The sequence below is a fragment of the Athene noctua genome, chromosome 1 (genome assembly GCF_965140245.1).
Source record: "Athene noctua chromosome 1, bAthNoc1.hap1.1, whole genome shotgun sequence".
In the NCBI taxonomy this organism is placed as follows: Eukaryota; Metazoa; Chordata; class Aves; order Strigiformes; family Strigidae; genus Athene; species Athene noctua.
Genome location: NC_134037.1, coordinates 17169223 through 17190303, shown reverse-complemented (window position 1 = coordinate 17190303; position 21081 = coordinate 17169223). Strand labels below are relative to the sequence as shown.

Sequence of the window (21081 nt, the reverse complement as noted above, 5' to 3'; positions counted from 1 at the left end):
AGATTCCTGAGCTTCAATCTGCACTAAATTTATAATATAGTCTAGAGTCTTGCAAACTGGGAGAAACACATAACTAACCAATAAATATGCAGTGGCCCAAGGCTGTCAGTGTTTTTGATACTTTCGAAACAAATCAAAATCACTAATCTGTGCATTAAGACTGCCAACCTATGTGTCAACTTTGGCAATCGAAAGACTGACATTTGTATTTATATCTTTACTCAGTTCTCCAAGAAAAATCTGCAGTTAAGACTTGCTTGATCTCAAAAGAAAGTCAATGCTAATGTTTTCACAGTATTTTGGTTTTATTTTCAAACCTCTAATCACAGGAAGAACTGATTCTGCAGCTCTTGAGGCAAATCTCTGTATTTCCTTCATGAATATTCTCCCAGGATGGGATCATTTTGCATCATTTCAAAGGTGTTTCTCTTCAGCTGAGTAAGGATAGCTTCTCACCAGTTTGAGACTTGCACACATTGCTGGGCAGTTAAGGTTGAATCTGTCTCTAACACCAGGGGGATTTTTGCCATGAAAAATTGTTTCTTACACAAAATTAAAGTATTAGCAGTATTGGTGATAAGAACATTGCTCGGTAAAAATGTTCTTTGATGATTTGTGGGGAGTAACATTATCAAGGAAATCACAGTTCTCTGCTCCTGACTACGAATTCTGGCAGCCTTGTTTTAGTGTAAGGGACATGTAAGTGTATATTGTGCTGTTTTTGCAGGTGTTTTAGGGATCATGAAGAGATCACAGCTAACTTCTGGGAAGCTTGGTTTCATCCGTGAGTGCCCAGCAGAGTGTCTGGTGTTACTCAGAGCACTTTCATAGCTGCTGTATGTTCATGAAGAAATCGTTTGAATGTTCATGAGTCTCATTAGGGGAAAACAGGAGTTCGTTCGTTCATTCATTCATTCATTCATTCTACATACAATTTATTTTCTGGACAGTTCTGAACAATAGCACAGGCAGAGCACAACTTAGCAGATGAGAATGTCAGAAGACAGTCTCATCACAGTTTGCAGAAAGATGGATCTCACCAGTAACAGCATTAGAGACACTGACTGTGTGTCCTTCTTTTCAAAATCACAGTAATGCCTTCCCTTATTTCAGATGCCATGCTAAAAATTGACAACTTGCAGTATTTAGTAGAACATATTTCCTACACATACTCATGTTCAAGAACTTCTTTTTGCATGCTTGTAAAGAAAAAAGTAGGTAACTGCCTACAAACAGCTACTGCTGCAAATAATGGAGGGAATTTCCCCCTTCACTCATGTTTCCAGATCCAGAATTCTTCTGTTGGAATCCCAGTTTCCTCTCAAATATTTTGGTCACACTAAATCTCAGGCAGAAATCTTGATCTTTAGAGAAGTCTGTATCTAGGTTCAAGCTTTACCATTATGACTGGTATAATAAACATGGGGCCCACTGACCTTGCTTTACTCTTCCAGTTTGTAGATATTTGCTTCTAAGTTGTGCTTAAAGGTCTGGACCCATCTCTAATTTACAATCCTCTGTAAAACTTTATTATCCAAACAAATTCTGAAATGTTTTTACTGGACTTTGAATTTTTCTCCTGACAGCTAACTTTTAGTTTCACATTTGCAATGAACTCTTCTTCTCGAGGTTACACTTTGTGCACACATATGTTATCTTGGGTTTAGGAGCCAGCAAGCCTCTTAAGAATTTGGGTGCAAATATATATATATATGTGTATATATATATATATATATATATAAAAAATATACTGCATTATCTAAAACCAGATCTGTGGAGGATTTACATTAGAACCTACAAAAGACTGAAAGCAAAACTGTTCCAGGAGCTCAGATAGCTTCTTGCAAATTTTGAGATTCCTAAATTAAAAGACTAATGATGTCCTGAGCTTCCATCTTTTGAATTTGCTGTTACAGCTTCTAAAATCGTGTCCTGTAGCCCCATCAGTTAATCCAGGGGCGATTACAAATGCTGCCTCATGCATGGCTCACGTTGTGAGGAGCTACCATAAGCCATGTATAGGTGCAGGTGTCCAGAGAGCACAGCTACAGGCCCACAGACAGCCCATCATCAGACCAGTGGGATGAAAGGAAGGGAAGGAACCACGTATGAGATACATGGAGACAACCAAGCTCCTCTTTCTCTCCAAGAATCATTAAGATTTCCTTCCGAACATACACCATGTTTTTTTACAAACAAGTATCCCAATCCTTCAGTAAACATCTATGTGAGAAGCCTTGTGTAGACTTACATAAACTGTACGTAACCAAGTATAACTTCTGTGATTTTAGCCTCAACACACTTCTCACAAATTACCGCTGGCAGATCAGCAGTGGATCCAAAAATAGCAGATTCTGGGTAGCGGATAAACACTTCAGCAGTTCCTTAAGTCCCAGCACAGTGCCAGAGCCAGCCTATACACCAAGACTGGGGAACACACAAGTGTTAAAAGCTTGCAGTCAACTCCAGCTACTTGGGACCAGCCGATTGTCTAGCAAGCAGGCTAACGTCACCACTGAAAATTATAAGAGCTGAAGTGACTTTTGAAATCAGTGTAATTTAATTATGCTTATAACGAGGCTCTTCACACACAACAAAAAGATTATTCAAAATGAAGGAATTTGCTGTCTTTTAAGTGCTTTCCAAAAGATCATGATTTAAAGCAATCTTCCCTCTTCTTTACAAATCACATAATTCCAGTCATAGAGTCAGCAAAACCAGGCCATTTTATAATTATGGATCCTGGCTGTCACTATTGCTGATTAATGCATTTAGATGCTCAGCCATCCTCATTGAAGGAAAGACAAAAGTGTTATTAGAGCTTTTTAATTTATTACAGGCAGAGTCCTCAAATAGCCAAGGGAAGTGCTTACACTTACAAATATGCTGAAAATGGACAGATATGGACTCCACAAAAATACTTTAATCTTAATAACCTTTCAGAAAAAAATCAAGCATGATTATGCAAATTCAGAGTCAGGTGCTATCACATTTAGTTTTTAAGTGAGCTTGTAACTGGTATTTAAGTTCAGCATCACTCAGGAACTTTTCCTCAAGTTCAAGTCTAATCTTTTCAGCTAGTTAGAATACTGAGCTTATACAGTGTATTGTTTTACAGTATCGCAAGTGGATAATACTGTTAAGCATCCAAGTAGCCACAACAAAGTGGTTTTATCTTCAAGAGTCCATTTGTTCCACTGAAGGTGCACTATTAAAACAATAAATGTATTTAAGAAAATAATTATAACTGTTATATTACAGCCTCTCCCATTTCACTGTGATAATCGTGTAGCTTGAAGTTAGAAGATTAATTCTACAGCTAGAAAAGCCCCACAAAGGAGAGAGGAAAACCAGAATCACTAGATTTGTTCAAAATAAAAAAATCAATTAAATAAAGTATGTTCTGCTTTTGAAGACACACTTCCATTTATAAGAGTTTTTTGTAGAAGTATACTTCTTGCTCCACAGTTCAAAACACTGTTATCATCATGCAACAAAATCCTGCCCTAACACATAGCATTAGTTGTTGGTGCTGGAAATTTGTACGTTTCGCAGCAAATATTATTCCATGTCCATATCAATAAATACTTCCGTTAGGCACAGACCTCTCTCCCCACCAAAACAGAACAGCAGTGCAAAAACTCAAAGAGCGAGTTTGCCACCTGGAAAGAAGCCAGCCACCGAAGGAAAAGGACAGCCTTCCTGTGTGAAAAGATGACTTCTTAATTTTAACCCCCAGGCCTAGCTCCACTGGAGGAGCACCTTCCCCCCACCGAAGGAAAAGGACAGCCTTCCTGTGTGAAAAGATGACTTCTTAATTTTAACCCCCAGGCCTAGCTCCACTGGAGGAGCACCTTCCCCATTTTTACTGTGATTATGTATGAAATGTGCCTTCACTTTGCTTTTACTTATTGTTGTAACAGCTGAGCCTGCAGTTTGCATTTTACAGAGATGCAGACAAATAGCATCCAACACCAAAGTCCTACATTCTTGAGCTGAAATTTGGTAGCACATACACAAGTCAAGATTACTTTCTGACAGAAGCTTGAACTTGGTGTATTTCCCAATTTGCACATTATACTACTACACATTTTGCAGAACTAGTGAACTTCGCAGAAAACTGGGTTAACTCTCAATCTGTATTTAGGTATATTTAAGGTCTTCCGTGTCAACTGCCCTACCTTACCTGTATTTATTAGTAGAATATAGGGCATTTAATTTCACAGCATTTGTCTAAAATAGCCATAGAGTTGCTGGTTAAAATGAGTTGAGGTTTAATAACTTTTTGTTCTCTCTTGCAAGTAGATGGATAGTTGCTGATACTGGGAGTTGTGATTTAAAAATCAACCAACCAACCCACCCTTCCCCATACAGAAAACTGAAATACACTTTTCATTACTGGAGTGAAATGAGCCTAAGTATGGTATTTGTAAGTGACAGTCAATTCACTTAGAGAAGCCAGAATCAAAATGCTAAAGCTTCATTTTACAGATGCTAAAGATAGGTGAATACAATTGTAGTTCTAAAGTATTTTACATATTTTTGCAAGCTAAGCCACAAAGAAATCATGGTACTAGACCAAAGCTATGCTGAATGTAAACTCTAGAAACTGGAAGGGACCCATTTAAGTAGTTATTGATCATAATGTTTCTTCTGAAAATTGCTACAGTATTGTGTCATCACAAGAAACAAACTGCTAACTGCCAGTACCACAGATAACAGATTTAAAATTTTCACATCAGTTTTAATGTTTGTAGTTACCCAGTGAATTCCAACAAAGACAACCCAACATGTTTCATTGGACTGACCAATTAGGCTATTTTAATATTTTTATAAGTTCATTTTATTTCTTTGCTGTACAAAGGCAGAAATGCAAACCATCTCAATAAATCTACATCAGTAACTACCTAGACATGATACAGGTATGTACAAAAAACCCAATTATTTAACTTCAGTGTTAATACCATAGTTGATGCAGAGCTGGATGCAAACAATGCAAGCAGCATCTACACAGTGTAAGGCATAACTCATGATATTTACATCTTGTTCCTTATAGCAAAGGCTTCTGATACACCAGTTCTTTGTTACACTCTTTATTTGACAATCCTGCTTAGTAGTAGTGCAGCCTCAGAACTGAAAAGTGCATTTCTCTATTATATACATTCTTATAAGGATTATGGATCATTCCAGAAATAATTTCATATCTTCATTTTCAGAAATAATCAATTACCTATGTTTTCCATCAAATAAAATTATTTCATAAGCTAAAAATACCGTTTTCCCAAAGCTCTGTAGATCACATGCAATTATGAAAACAAAGCTCCTAAAAGGAACTCTAGGAACTGTTGTCTTTTGACTTGGGAGATAAGCAATCCTGTGAAAGCACTCAACCAACCCACTATTGCTGTAAATTTAAAACACTTTGGAACATTTCAGGTTAGTAATTTTGCAGATCCAATCGGCTTTGGAAAAGCTCTGTAACACAGATATTTACATTCTGTACTTGATTTTTTGAGTTGTAATTAATCCGTCATCTCAGGTGGTTTGGTTTTTTCTTCCTCCGGAGATCTCACTTTGAAAGGAAAGTAAGAAAAGGAATACGATTACTGTCATTGTAGGAAATACAATTTTGAGTCATCTTGCAAGCAAAAATAAAGTAAAAAAACTACCTAAGATTAAAAAGTCAACTTTTCCCCTCAACTGTAAAGGAGCACTGCTAAAAATAATTTTTTTTGTGTGTTCTGAGCTACTGCAATTCCCGCTACATTTCTTTTTAAACCACAACATCCTGCAGCTCCGGGGCTCCTGAGAGACTATACTGCAGTCAATCTTGGTTTAGCAGCTCAAAATACTGCATCCCCTCTTCTGTCTGCCCTCCCTCAGACAGGACAGTAATGAGCAAAAGCAGCACACACCCTTGTTTGAAGCAGCACTTTAATTCTCACAACTATTTCAGCTTGGCTGCTGGACTCCGCAGTGAGGCAGCTGAGAACTGACACACATTGTTCCACTGGCAGAGCACAGCTCTGACAGGAAACCAGTAACGAGCAAAGGAAGAAAAGGGTCAGGAACAAGAGTGCCTTGCTTTGTGTGCACGTGTCTGACCTCCCGCTGTTGTGAGGTAACACAACAGTATAGACTTCTCCTTCAGGCGTTTCCTATACTCCTACACATCTTGGCCCACAAACTATGCCCAGAAAATTATACTTGTATAGTACAGTTTTCAACTTTATCAGAAAGGTATGACAGTCCTAAAAAAATATTACACAGAGATAAAAATGTAAGTGGAAGAGACTACCTTCATCAGGAGGAACTGATGGCTGGGTTTCAGAAGTAACAGTATCCATTTCTTCAAAAGTTTTGGCACCTGGCTTCTCTTGTTCCACCTCACATAGGTACACATCAATAGGTCCTTTTGTGCTCTTCACATGTACTTCTATGCAATTCTATAAAACAGTGACTTGCATATAAACCAAAGAACAAATCTCACACATCAGTTATCTGGTTTTGCACATATTTTAAAGCCAACAGATCATGAAAAGAACAAATACAGGAATAACATAACTATTTGAAATTGTGTTACTAGTTCTATATAAATTATGACTCTATTACATAGATTTGTAGGCCATTTATTAAGCTAACAAAGTTTCATTTTTGATGAAGATGCACTTAACAAATCTTTGTTTAGTCTTCTTACTGACCTTTACACATATGACCAAGATTTACTATATGTTTAGGAAGAATAACAAAATTTAAAACTTGACAAGTCAATGCCATGGATCAGAAACAAATCAGAGCACATAGCAGTGTTAATAACATGGCAAAGCAACTAAATTATATTACTTTTACCACCCTCCTTCAGCAGACGTCACATTGCTAGGCACAGAGCAAATCAAATTTAACGGACAACAGAGAAGATTCTGTTCTCCCTAAAATATAGTTTTTAAAATCCTGCCTTCTTTTGCTTCAGGAAGCCTCTGAAATCTTATCTTTCATTTCCACAGGATGTGAGCCAGCTGCTTTTACCAGTGAAACCACTGCAGATCTATGCAGTGGATTGAAGTCTTCTGGTTCTATTGATTCCTATCTTCTTTTCCTACAGTATCACCTCCCTTTCTGTGCAAACAGCAAGGCAAATTTGATGGCTACACAATTAAGAACATTATAAAAAACGCACACACAAAAGAAAAACAGAATTAAAGCTCCACTTGTTATCTCAAACTTACTTCCAGTATTTCCCCTCTTTCACAGCACCACTTTAACCAGTGGGTTCCCAGTACACAGGCCCCAATGCAGGTGCAGTGACTGGGTGCAGAGGGCAAAGCTATGGCTCCTCTGTACGACCTGAGTGGGAGGATGTGCTGTACCATGAGGTGAGGACAGAGCACAGCCCTCCACCTCCATGAAAAGTCCATCTTGAGTACCAAAACGTTTTCTTTTGTCAAACACACTGTGCATTTCATATTTCAATATACAATAGCCATCTAGTCATTAAGCAGTAAGACAGCATTTACATGCTGTTAAGATCATTCTCAAATCATTCTTATTGCTTGGTCTGGTTTGATGTACAATTTCTGTAGATTTTAGCATATGAACATTAACAGCTCTTTAAAAGTCACATTATCCTAGTAAATTATCAAACAAACTGATAGTGAAAATAGGTAACATTTGTTACAGCTGTTCCATTCTCTCTAGCAAAACCAAATAACTAAAGCTCAGACATGTTTATTGTTTAGTAATATGGGTAAACAGAAAATACTGAAAATGTTTCTTAGACTGTTACCCCTACAGCACTGTTTAGTGAAACACAAGAACAATGAAGTACCAGTATTTGCTATACATGACAAAGAAACTGGAAGTCAATTACCAGTTGCGGCTGCAAAAGTCAGATTTGAGACCTTTGGTTCCCTTAAAAGTGGAACGTGTAGAACTTACTTCTTTAGGAATTGGTATTTCCAGTTTGGTTTCCTCTGGAGCTTTAATTGCAATCACAATCTGTTCCTGAAATGCCTGAATGTTACGGATATCTTGATATGTCACATAAGCTAGTGTATACATTGGTCAAGGATTCTGTAAAATAATTTGCTAACAGGCAGAAGCAAAGAGTATGATGTTAAAATATGTTGAACCAGAATACCAACTTAAGCGGTAAATAGTTCAGCTAAGGTTCCTTTAATACTAGCATTGTAAAATTAAGTATTAGTTAACAAGTGGAAAACCTTTTTGCATTTCTAGGAAGGAAAAAGCTTTTAAAAAATAGATACTCAATATTAAAAAACTCACATCTGACAAACATTTTTCACAGATGCTGTCAAAATTCTACAATGAAGAGGGAATACTGCCCTTGATAATTACTACTTTGTTCTGTAATAACTATGCACATAAATAATTTCCTGGAAAACTATAGAATTATTTTCTTAACCAAAACACATAAGGAGTAATGAAAAGTTTTTCTCATACCATAGAGAAAATGGGCACAGTTCATTTGAGCACAGACTTTAACATTCTGCCAGACAAGGGAGCCATGTAACATTTTATTGTAACCCAAAGCTAAAATCCAATGTTTATGTCAAAATGTGTTAAAAGAAATCCCTTTTCTATTATCAAAATCCATGTCAAAGAGAAGACTGCATTGGAACCCCTCTCAAGAGACAGAACAGTATTAGGACACAACCAATGTACCATTTATCTTCTTGGCAGCAGGTCACTGGGACTGTTTTGGATCCTCTTTCTCATCTCACTAAGCAGCTCAATCTCACTGGTAGGTCAAGACCTGCCACTGAGACAAATTTACTCTATAATGGGGAGAACAAGGTGATGGTCAGGGTACTAAGACTACTGCCCCACTTCCATTCTTCTGCAGTGGAAAGGTCACACAAGTAGCACTCCCCTGAGAACAGGCTAGATTGTGCATGGTTCGGCAAAGCAGGGCACAGGACTAGTATACACTAACATAAAATAACCAAAAAGCTTCATATTATAAAACTCATTATCAAGTATTACTGTATACCTGTGGTATCAGCCTACACTTATACTAGATACCTGAGTACTTGCAACCAAAACCACATGTTAAAGTAATGCAAGAGTTAAAAGGATATTTTGCATTTTCTTTGTCATCTGTTAGTTCAAATAACTGATGAGCACAATCCTTGATTAATTCATCCAGAGCTTCTTCCATGGCTGACAAATCAGAAAGTTCATCTCTAAGGCTTTGCTGCTGTGGTGCTTTTCCAACAACTTGGTCAAAATTAGAACCTCTAGAAGAATATGAAAGTTGTCTAGTATGTTTATATAAATAAGAGCCTGTTTACTGAACACAAAATATACTAACAGAGAAGAACCAGGAACTCTGGCATCCTTACTCTGCTGAAATATGTTTCATTGTGCTTCTGCACTTGATACTTGTTAATATAGTAAGTAATTCAGACAGCTTAAGTATACAGAAGAATTTAAAATATTTTCATCTATTACAAGTAATTCAATATGCTTAAAAATACTCTCAAAGTTATAAACATTACTCAACATTGTTGGGTTTGATTGTTTCAGAAATTAGAAGTTTCAAAGCCAACTCACACCCACTGGATAAGATTCTTAGATCTTTTCTGAATTAAGTTTATTCCATCCAACACATTGGTGATGTCATACACTCTTCGTTTTCGTACTCCAAGTGCTGTTGCTACTTCATTCAAATCAAGGACACCATCTGGAGCTGTTTTGACAAGATCCATGAATTTTCGGGTCAAGTAGACCAAGGATGCATCAAATCGAGGCTTTTTGACTTTCAGAGTTCCTGTAAAGTTTTGATAGAATATTTTGACAGAATAAAAAAACCTACTACTTGAGTATTAAGTATTCTTTAAAAACCCAACTGCAATGAAGTAACAATGAAGATAAAGTCAGAAAGCACTGCAATTATTAATGCTGACATTGCAATGGCATCATATAAAGTCTATTAACTATATATACCTTCATTTGTTTGCAATGAGTATATCTAAACAACAAGCATGCATCTTCATGCTTTCAATGTTCATGGGATATTAATAGTTGTGTAACTGTATGTTCTGTAGGACATGTGCTCAGACTACTGAATGAATACCAATGAAACCTTTGGTTAACTACAGATAGTGTCAGAGCGCTGCCAGGAACTGCAGTTCTGTCATCTGCTCCGTAAGACTGAAAATGTATTTTCACACCCTTTTGGCCCAAATTAACCACTAGATCTCCCAAATAACATTCAGGCATGGTTTAAGGGTTAGCTTGATTTCAGGGACTGTTCCAGCCTGGACATGACCAATCTGTTCTGTAGTACAAGAACTTAATATATGAACAAACTCTGGTTGTACTGCTTGGCTTCAGGGCAAAAGAATTGGTCATGCTGTTTAATTTACTAATACAACAAAGATCTACAGATACCAGGACACCGCAGGTTTAAGAGAGATCCCTGTGATATTTGTATTCATTACCAGCATATTTGCAGGAACAGCAGTAAGGTTACTGATGAACAGCTGGCTTAACTTTAGGTTCTTTATGTACGCACAAAGTATAAAACCCAACATATTTCTGGGGTACCAAAAAAGATGTGGTACACATGCACTAGAGTGTTGCTAGAATCAACGAAAGACTATCAAATCCTGATGTTACTTGGTTTGTTTTGCAGGAGAAAAGACAAGTATTTTGTATCTGATCAAACTGTGTCACTAAGCAATATTCCAGTCTAACGCCTCAAGAGAATATGTGTGCATGCACATCAGTGCGTGTGTAAGAAAACTTCCCTAGAAAACACTCTCATTCAAACTTCAGTATTTTTCCCAGGAAGAATGAGACATGCACTTTCACTCATAGTATATCACACCGATTCCATGGCTGCAAGATTATGCACTCTTCAACATGAAGAGGCAGGCTCAACAGCTCAGTTTTGGACTGTGTTACTGCGAGATGTGTGAGACTATTCAGCTGGTGAGGAAAAAAAAAAAACCCACGATGCAAATTCATTCAAGCTTGTATTTACATTTGTTAATACCAGTTGAAAACTGTCCTGGTTCAGCTAGGATAGGGTTAAGTTTCCCCAGCAGGGGGAAGGGATCTCCAGCTGAGTTATTCATACCATACTGATGTCAGGTCCAGCGCAGCAGCACGGGAAGCTTTCCTTTGTGGCTTTGGTCATTGGAAGCACGCGCGGCGGGCTGGCTGTGTCCACTGCGGTATTTCTCTGCATATCTTTTGTCTTGTTTATTGCTACTACTGTTTATTGTTGTTATTATTGTTAGTGTTGTTGTTCAGATTGTTATTTATTACACTGTTGTATAAAATTTCTCCTTACTTCAACCCCGGGGTTTGTGCCTCACTTCCAGCCTGTCCGGCCTGAGGGTGGGGGAGGGACAACAGCAACATGGTCTCTGGTCCCGGCAGGGCCTAAACCACTACAGCCTTTCCTGGCGCCCAACGTGGGGCACGAATTGGGTTGAAATAAGAATCAAAAAGGGACAGACCCTGACCAGAGTGTGTTAGAGCAATCTGTTAGGTGAAATTTTTCTGTTTGTACTTGTTTGATAAGAAAATGTTTGCAATGCTGGCCCACTTGCTTGTGTGGTGGGGCTGGATTAATCCTTATATCCAGTATATGATCTCAGTGCTGATGTTTGCTGTCGGTGGAAAATGTGTAAAGGGTCTCTTTTTGTTATACTGGCTACTGACTGCTTATAATGCGCTTGTATCGCTGTGTGTGGGGGCGGGCCGGTACCTGTTTGCTGCCTGGGCTTTTGTTAGGGGTCTCACCCCCTCTATGGGTGAGCCAGGGGAAGAGATCCTCTCGGTTTTTGGGAGTTTCAATTATCCTTGGAGCCTGCAGGCCAGTGTGACTGCGGCACTGTGCTTTCTGAATGTCTGCCTGATTTCGGTTTTGGCCATGCGGCACTTCTCTAACAACAGCAGTGCCTGGAAACCGGCCCCAAGGTCAGATAATAGGGAGTGGCAATGGGTGTGGGAAAAGATGGGCAAATACCTGGGTCAGTGGTCACCTCCAATGCTTTGGAATTTCACTCTTGAACAAATGCAGAGCCCTGATAAGCTGATGGAGTGCTTAGAAAGGGTGTGTTACCAAGCTGGCAAAACCCAGGAGACACCACTTGCTGCGATGCGTTGGGGACTTGCCCATGCCTACCATGTCCTTTTTAATACCACTCACTGCCCTCAAGGAGGAAAAGGAGCTGCAGGATCTGAGAGTGAACTTACTTGTACAGCAGCTGGGCTGGGGGAACAGGCAGAGTCAGTCTCAGTTGCCTCTACCAGCACAGCAGCTGAGCCAGAGCCAGCCAGTGCCGGTATCAGTCGCCCCGATACAGAAAACAAAATATACCAGAAAGTCAGCTTGCAAAGTGGGGGATGGGGATGAGCCAGGCCCAGCAGGGGAACAGGAGGAAGGACCAGAGGTGATCGTCCAATCTCTATCCCTGACTGAGTTGTGAGATAGGTGGAGAGATTTTGGCCGCCTGGGAGGTGAGCAGATTTGCACCTGGCTGCTCCGATGCTGGGACAATGGAGCCAGTGCTTTTGAAATGGAGGGGAGAGAGGCCAAGCAGCTGGGATCTTTGGCCAAGGATGCTGGCATTGATAGGGAAATAGGGAAACAGACTCAAACCCTCAGCCTTTGGAAGCGACTCCTGTTCAGCGTAAGGGAGAGGCACCCCTACAAGGATGATATCCTGTGTCAGCTAAGCAAATGGACCAGTATTGAGAAAGGCAAACAGAACCTCAGGGAACTGGCTGTGTTTGAGATGATCTATGGTGATCTGAATAATGAGCAGTCACCATGAACCCAGATCAGGCCCCTTGCACACACTTGACGTGGCACCAGAAGCACACTCGAAAGCACTGGCAATAGTGTCCTGGTGGACAGACACCCACACTCTAACAGTGGATGGAATGGTTGGCAAGCTCCAGCAATATGAGGGAAATCTCCCTTCATCTCAACATTCCTGGGTTTCAGCTGTAAAGGAACTGTCTCAGAGGGTCCAGAAAGTGGAAGAGGACATGTCCAACATTCCACCAGCACGGGCTAATGTCTCAGCCATTAGAAGTAAACGTTTCCCCACCCAAGAGAAAGGCAGCAGAAGGCACACACCACGAGGCACCCTGTGGTTTTTCCTCCGTGACCATGGAGAAAACATGAGGAGGTGGGATGGACAGCCCACTGCCGCCCTAGCTGCACGTGTAGAGCAGCTGAAAGGGAAGACCATCACCAAAGGGGAGTCCTCCAAGAAGAGCGCAGCTCCAGTGTCCAGTCGGAAATCCCCCAGACAGAACAGAATGGCCAACGTTATATCTGACCCTCTTGAGGGGACCAGTGAATCATTCTTGCAGGAAGCATTCTTGTGAGTGATGATGAGCAGGATTAGAGGGGCCCTGCCTCCAGCCAGGTGGAGGAAAGGGATAATCGGATTTACTGGACAGTGTGGATCCGATGGCCTGGCACGTCAGACCCACAAGAGTATAAGGCTTTGGTGGATACTGGCGCACAGTGCACCCTGATGCCATCGAGCTACAGTGGGGTTGAATCCATCTGCATCTCCGGAGTGACAGGGGGATCCCAACAGCTGACCCTACTGGAAGCTGAAGTGAGCCTGACTGGGAAGGACTGGCATAAGTACCCCATTGTGACTGGCCCAGATGCCCCGTGCATCCTGAGCACAGACTATCTCAGGAGAGGGTACTTCAAAGACCCAAAAGGGTACCAGTGGGCTTTTGGTGTAGCTGCCCTGGAGGAGGTTGAACAGTTCCTCTCAGAGGATCCCTCAGTGGTGGGGCGGCTTAAGGTTGAGGAGCAGCGAGTGCTGATTGCTACCAGGACAGTGCACCGGCGGCAGTACCGCACCAACCGAGATTCCCTGGTCCCCATCCATCAGCTGATCCGTCAACTAGAAAGCCAGAAGGTGATCAGCAAAACTCACTCACCCTTCAACAGCCCTATATGGCCAGTGAGAAAGCCTAATGGCGAATGGAGGCTAACTGTGGACTACCGCGGCCTGAATGAAGTTACGCCAGCGATGAGTGCTGCAGTGCCGGACATGCTAGAGCTCCAGTATGAACTGGAGTCGAAGGCAGCCAAGTGGTATGCCACGACTGACATTGCTAATGCGTTCTTCTCCATTCTGATAGCGCCAAAGTGCAGGCAACAGTTTGCGTTCACTTGGAGAGGCATCCAGTACACCTGGAATCGATTGCCCCAGGGGTGGAACCACAGTTCCACCATTTGCCATGGACTGGTCCGTACTGCGCTGGAGAAAGGTGGGGCTCCAGAACACCTGCAGTATATTGATGACATCATTGTATGGGGGGACACAGCCGAGGAGGTCTTTGAGAAAGGAAAGAAGATAACTGAAATCCTCCTGAAGGCCGGCTTTGCCATTAAGCAAAACAAAGTTAAGGGGCCTGCAAGGGAAATTCAATTCCTAGGAATTGTTAGTGTTGTTGTTCAGATTGTTATTTATTACACTGTTGTATAAAATTTCTCCTTATTTCAACCCCAGGGTTTGTGCCTCACTTCCAGCCTGTCTGGCCTGAGGGTGGGGGAGGGACAACAGCAACATGGTCTCTGGTCCCAGCAGGGCCTAAACCACCACAAAAACCAATGTTTGCCAGCACGATGTTCCAGTTTTCTCTAACTCTTTTCCCATACATTATTTCCTTTACAGCAGTGGGAAGGTATACTTGCAGCAGATTTAAAGAGGAAAAACCATGAAGAATGTGTTGTTTCATATCTGTCATTTTGTGTGTAGCATTCCTCCTGCTATGCCTATATTAGATACATAACAATTTCACATTTGCTCACAGCATCTACTCAACATTGTAAAAAAGCATAAAATACTTCAAGAATAGTCTTCACATGTGGAACACAGCAACTTACTTCTCACTAATGGTACATCATTGTCCACATTCAGGTTGATCATCTGTGGCTGGGGAAAAAACAAAAAAGTAACTGATATAAAATGCTATCTATACAGGAAGCCTCAGCAGACAAAATTCCCAGATCTACTCTAGATGCTACAGCCATCAGTGCTGACAATTCAACACGTTACTGTATAGAAGGGATACATGCTCATTACATTCCTGTCAGAATTTTCAGCCCTTAATCTCAGCACACATCCCCCTGTCTTGGAAAGCAAGGAAACACCACTGAACTCCCTAATGCTCAGGCAATGGTCACAACACAAACAAGATACCTGTTTATAAACACAGGCTTCAGCTATTCATGTAATAGCACAAATACATAAGATACACTCCTATTATATAGCATTACAAGACTGGCAGCAGAGTCTGCTCTGGTCAAGAAACTGACATGATGAGCCTAAGTAGGTACTTCATTCCACCCCTCACTCCAATTTAACAAAAGGAGTATTTTGAAATTCAGACACATTCCAGTTGGAACAGACCCAAGAAGGTCTCTGGTCCAACCTCCAACTGCAAATAGGAACAGCCATCAGATGAGAGTAGCTTATTCAAGGCTTTATCCAACTGGGTCTGGAACATTTCCAAGAGATGGATGCTACACCTCTCTGGGCATCCCATTCCACTGCCTGCCTGTCCTCACAATGACAAAGTTTCACTATACATCAAGTTGCAACCTCTCTTGCTTCTTTAGTTTCAATTTTGTTTCTATTTCCTTTCAGCCTCCCATCCTGCACTGATGTGAAGCATCTGGCACCAGCTCCTTGTCTTGAAGGGCTTCTGCGGCTTAACAAACTCTCTCAGTAGTTATCAACAGCCTTCCTGCACTGGTGGGCCTAAAATGGACACAGCATTCCAGAAGGAGCCTCATACATGCCAAGAAGAATCACTTCCTTTTATTTGCTGGCTATGCTCCTGCTAATACAGCCTCATATGCCTCAATACCAGGGTGCAGCGCTGGTGCATGTTTAGCCCACCATCCATCAGGACCCCCAGGTCCTTTCAGCAGGATGGTCCCCCAGCCAGTACCACTGCAGGGTACAGGCCCAAGTGCCAGGACTTCACACTTGAATTTTCAGCTTCCTTGGTCAACGTCTGTGAGGTGTCCAATGACCCACTGCCTCCAGCCCATGCCTGGCTGTCTAACGCACTTTCCCTACCCATGAGGGTCATCTCATGTCTTCCTCCTATCAAGAGGACAGGTCTCAGATAGACCCTTAGGAACACCAATTTTGGGTAAAGCATAAACTACTAACTATTCCTCTTTGAGCTTGATGATCCAGCCAGGTTTTTTTCTACTTATCTAGTAGTTTACAATCTGTAACACGCCAACTGATATAAGGATACTGCAGGAGACTGTTTCAAAAGCTAGTGTAGATGACATCCAAGGCTTTGGATCTACAGATCTAGTCATTCCATCACCAAAGGTAATCAGGTCGCAAGTATAGTCATGTTTGCTATTCCCAATCACCTGTTCCTTCATGGGCCTAGAAATAGCTCCCAAGAGAAGTTCTCCAAGGAACTGAAGTGAGGCTAAGCTGTAGCTGGCCTCCACAACCTCTCAAAGATCATGAGAGCAACCTCACAATGACATCAGTCAGCCCTCTCGGGACTTACCCCAAGTATTAGGCTGTTCGGGAATTAATTTGTTTTGTAATGTGATTTTCATTGTATATGTTTCAGGAATAGCACCTTCTCAACTGGCGTACTGTTAATATATTTTTGAAAAGCTCATGTTATGAACTTTCACACTGTATAATTAAATTATAATATAAACTGCGTTTTTGACAAATTTTGGAGGTTTGAAGTTCAGATGTCAAAACAGCAATTTCGACAGATCTACTTCCACGAGTTCAAACTTGGATGTAATGCAGCACAAGCTGCTCGAAACATCAATGAGGTATACGGCCAGGGAAGTGTTAACAAACAGACAGTGCGACTTTGGTTCCAAAAATTTCAATGTGGTGATTTCGACCATCAATATCAAGAAGGTCGCAGACATCCTTCTGCTATTGACGACAACGAATTGAAGGCTTTGGTGGAAGCAGATACACGTACAACTGTTTGAGAACTTGCAAGAGAACTCGGGGTAAGCATATTGACTGTTTCTGAGCATCTGAAGAAGATTGGAAAGTCGAAAAAGCTCGACAAATGGGTGCCGCACGAATTGAATGCGAATCATAGAAATTGCCGTTTTGAAGTGTCTTCATCGCTTCTTTTTCACAACCAGAACAACCCGTTTCTCGGCCATATTGTGATGTGCGACGAGAAATGGATGCTCTATGATAACCAGCGACGATGGGCTCAGCGGTTGGATCGCAATGAAGCTCCGCAACACTTCTCAAAGCCGAATCTGCACCAAAAGAAGGTCATGCTGACTGTCTGGTGGTCTGCTGCTGGTTTAATCCATCACAGCTTCCTGAATCCGGGTGAAACGATCACGGCGGTGAAGTACGTCCAGCAAATCAATGAAATGCACCAGAAACTTCAACAGCTGTGCCCAGCACTGGTTAACAGAAAGGGTCCAATCCTTCTCCATGATAACGCGCAGCCACACGTTGCACTTTCAACGCTGCAATGGTTGAACGAGCTGGGCTACGAAACTCTGCCTCATCCACCATACTCACCAGACCTCTCGCCCACCGACAATCACTTCTTCAAGCATCTCGACAGCTTCCTGTGTGGGAGACGCTTCAGAAACCAAGGGGAGGCCAAAGCTGCCTTTGATGACTTCATTGCCTCCAGAAGTCCAGAATTTTATGCAACCGGAATAAATATGCTTGTTTCTCATTGGCAACAATATGTTGATTCTAATGTTTTTTATTTCAATTAATAAATTTTATTCTGAGCTGGGATATGCCACTTCAAACATACAGGTTGAAATCGACAATTAATTTCTGAACAGCCCAACAGCAACAAGCTCACCTTCGTCCCTGCCCTCTTTACTGCTAAAGTAGCAGTAGAAAGTTCTTCTTGTCACCCTTAACATTCCTTGCTAGTTTCAACACTAGAACTTTGGCTTTCCCAGAAGCATACCTACATGTCCAGAAAACATTTTTTCATCTTTCTCCTTGCTCCCACTTTCTGCATATGTTCTTTTTGACCCCCACCCCTGGAGTACAGGTATAGCTGTGCCCATCCCTCAACACAGTTACTTGTTGTCACGAGTATCAGGATGGCATATCCCTGTCCTTACAGACCTCTACCTTTTCAGCTCTTCCAACTTTCAAAGTTGCCTCCCCTAAAATCTCAATTACCTGTTGCCTGAGTAAGGTGAAGTCCTGAAGCCTGAATAAGCTGGAGTCCAGGTTCTGTACTCTGCTACCAGCCTTCCTCGCTACACTCAGGGTCTTGAACTTCACTATTCCATGGTCATTACAGCCCAGGCTGCTAATGATCATCACAATCTTGACTTCCCTATTTATAAAAAGCAGATTCAGGAAAACATCACCCCTGGTTGACCCATCTAAACACCTACATAAAGCAGCCGTGCCCAAGACCCTTTGTTTCTTACAATCATCATTGCCAATAATAAGAAATTTTCAATTACCCGTGTAAAAACCCCACATAAACTTTTTCATGGCTTTAAGGCAATACTACGAAGTAACATTTAGCCCAGCAGTCAAGGTTCATAAAAATAAGCATTTTTAAGAAGCTTCACAGAATTAAAACCAGACCTGTTTTTTGTTAGCTACCTCATACCATTACTGGAAGTAGCAGTGGAAGCTGCATAGGTCATCTGAACATCTGTGATATTTGGGTAAGAGAACAGAGTTGTAGTTTTGCTTTTCTCAAATCTGTTTAATTCTGCTCTACAGTCTATTTAACTCGATTAAGAGTCTGTAAGTAACGCAGCTAAGAAAATCATCCCTTTGCGCTGTAAGTAACATTACTACGTTTTCCCGGGCAGCCTACTAAACTGCAATGACAATGCCTCTTTCGTGCACGCTCTGGCTAGGCCTGCCACACCTTTCCAACTCTGGGACATCCCGCCGGACAGGCGAGGGGAAGGACTTTCGAGAATCTCTTTAAAACCTCCCGCGGTGGACGCAAAGCGCTGCAGGGCCGTCCCGCACTTCCCCATCCCCAGCAGCACCTGCCTCCCCCGCCCGCCGCGTACCTCACTCACACGCAGCATGTCCGTCCGCAGCGGCTTCAGACGCTCCCACCTGGAAGGGCTGGCCATGTTCGCCCAGCCCCTCCGCCGTCCGCGGCCTAGCGCGGCGGAAGGCCTCTCCCGCCCTGAGGCGAGGCGAGGCGGCGGAGGGAGGGCGCTCAGAGGCCTTCACGACGAGCCTGCGAGCCCGTATGGGAAAGCGCCGCCATCCCCACCTCCGGGAGGAGGGGGCGGCAGGGACCCTCCCGCTCTCAGCGCAGTCCGCTATGGCCGCCTCGCCTCTCCTCCGCCTCCCCCGCCCGCCCGCCCGCGGAGGTTGGGCGGGAGACCGGAACCCGGCTCCGCTCGGTTCCGCCCCGCCAGCGCCGCGGCGCCAAACCTGCCCCCGCGGGCGGCCGCTGCCCTTACCCAGCGGCCCCTGCGCGCGGCCTGGGACGGAGAGCCCGCCCGCGCGCTGAGGGCATGGAGCCGGCGGCGCTGCCCTCAGCCCCAGCCGCTCAGCGCCGGGAGGGAGGAGACTCCGCCGGGTGTCGCCCGGATTGGTGTTTCCTCCACTCTTACCGCCTTCCCGGAGCGCCGGGGAAGAGGATTCGCTGGCTCCTTCCCCCTTGTCTTGGGGAGCGTGGGGTGCCGTCGGCGCGGCAGGGCGCTAGAGTGGGTTAAAACGAGGAAGCTCTCACCACTGTGGTTACTGCAAGGAGGGAGGCTTTTTTTCCCTCTGCCTGCAGCATCAGCAAGGAGAGGGCACCCCGCCCAAGCACCACTGTGTACATAGGTGTGAGAATATTGCTTTCTTCCCATATAATCTGCTGCTGTCACGACTTGCTAGTATAAGAAGACCAAAGCTGTATCTGTCACTCACTGGGGAGATAAGGATCACATGCTCAGGCCAAGAATAAATTGATTATGAGAGGTGTGTGGGCAAAGGCCTAGGTGTGTTCCTCTAGGGCCAGACAGGAGACAAACGATGTGGCTTGTCTGAGCTAAGCTTGCCCATTTATCTCCCACATCCTTTCCGAAATCCCAGCTCCATTGCTCCTGCCCTTTCTTTCACGCTTGTGATAATCTTGTAAGAACTGGCTGTTCCCTTGTTCATTTGTCAGCATCATCAGTAATCTCAAAATTTTAGTAGGTGACCTGTTTGTCAGATAAAAACCATTACTTTAAAACACAACTCCTTGTTAGAGAGCCAATCTGGATTGTTTGCTCTTTATGGCAATTAACTGCCATCTACCATACTGTACAACAGATAAGTCTGTCTGGAGTTCTTTTACTTAAAGAATTTGTGAACTGTTTTGCATCTCCCACCCACACCTTTGGTGAAATTTCCAGTCATTTCTCTTCCCTATCCACAGGGCAGGTGCTCTGGAGAAATGTGAATTTCATTGGACATTGTGTAAAACTGCCACTATGGTATGAGGAATTCAAAGCCATGAAGAACTTCATTCATCTTCTAATATGCCAGACTGAACAGGTCAAATAACACTCTATTATATTGACAAAATACCAAATTCATTTTAATTTAGTGGCTGTTTCATATCCTTTCAAGTTAGACATTCCATTGGAGCAGCTTATGTCACTGCTGGTATATCAGTTGCCTTGGTAGAGGATGGAGTTTTCTTCATATTGATAGTAATCAATTTTCAATCAATTGCTTGCATGGTAATAATTGTCCTTGTAGGGGTGTGTAGAACTAATGTGGGTATTTCCAATGCTCTAATCAATGTATAAGAAAAAAAGGGGGGAAAATATGTTGCAGTTCCTCAAAGGCATGATGATAGGAGACATGAGGCCTTAAGTTGTGCAGTTAAAGACATGAAAAAGTTCCTTGTAATTATTCTAAGGATGCTGCAAATGCAAAAGGTTTTCCTGTCATAAAAGCAAGACATCACTGAAATGCAAAAATGCTCATTTTTATATGGGCAATATGATCCTAACTACTCTGTGGTGATAAATGTAGTCCTGTAAGGAATTTCTCCCCCTTTGTTATACGCTTAACTGGAAGATGTAGTTTAATATTG

At 42.4% G+C, this 21081-nt stretch overlaps 1 protein-coding gene across 4 annotated transcripts; it reads right to left on the bottom strand.

Moving 5' to 3' along the window:
* Positions 1 to 4378: 4378 nt before the first annotated feature.
* Positions 4379 to 19494, bottom strand: E2F6 (E2F transcription factor 6). Of its 4 annotated transcripts, none has more exons than XM_074895629.1 (8): positions 19064 to 19494; positions 18201 to 18360; positions 14903 to 14951; positions 9580 to 9790; positions 9099 to 9257; positions 7936 to 8050; positions 6299 to 6446; positions 4379 to 5572 (listed from the first exon to the last, which is right to left on the bottom strand). In XM_074895629.1, the coding sequence occupies exons 2-8, from the start codon at positions 18342 to 18344 to the stop codon at positions 5523 to 5525; spliced, it is 876 nt and encodes a 291-aa protein (XP_074751730.1). In that variant the 5' UTR covers positions 18345 to 18360; positions 19064 to 19494; the 3' UTR covers positions 4379 to 5522. The 4 variants fall into 4 exon arrangements, with proteins under 4 accessions (XP_074751730.1, XP_074751732.1, XP_074751731.1 ...); XM_074895628.1 differs by having other exon boundaries at positions 4389 to 5572; positions 9574 to 9790; positions 19064 to 19488; XM_074895631.1 differs by lacking the exon at positions 18201 to 18360 and having other exon boundaries at positions 4384 to 5572; positions 9574 to 9790; positions 19073 to 19494.
* Positions 19495 to 21081: the final 1587 nt, after the last annotated feature.

What these genes read in the sequence shown, in the direction of transcription:
- E2F6 (XM_074895628.1), bottom strand. Translation starts at nt 18,344, where the DNA reads ATGATCATTAGCAGCCTGGGCTGTAATGACCATGGAATAGTGAAGTTC. An exon ending in AAGAATCTTATCCAGTGGGT is followed by an intron (nt 9,258 to 9,573) that starts GTGAGTTGGCTT and finishes ATATTCTTCTAG; the next exon opens with AGGTTCTAATTTTGACCAAG. An exon ending in ATCAGTTCCTCCTGATGAAG is followed by an intron (nt 5,573 to 6,298) that starts GTAGTCTCTTCC and finishes TTCCTTTCAAAG; the next exon opens with TGAGATCTCCGGAGGAAGAA.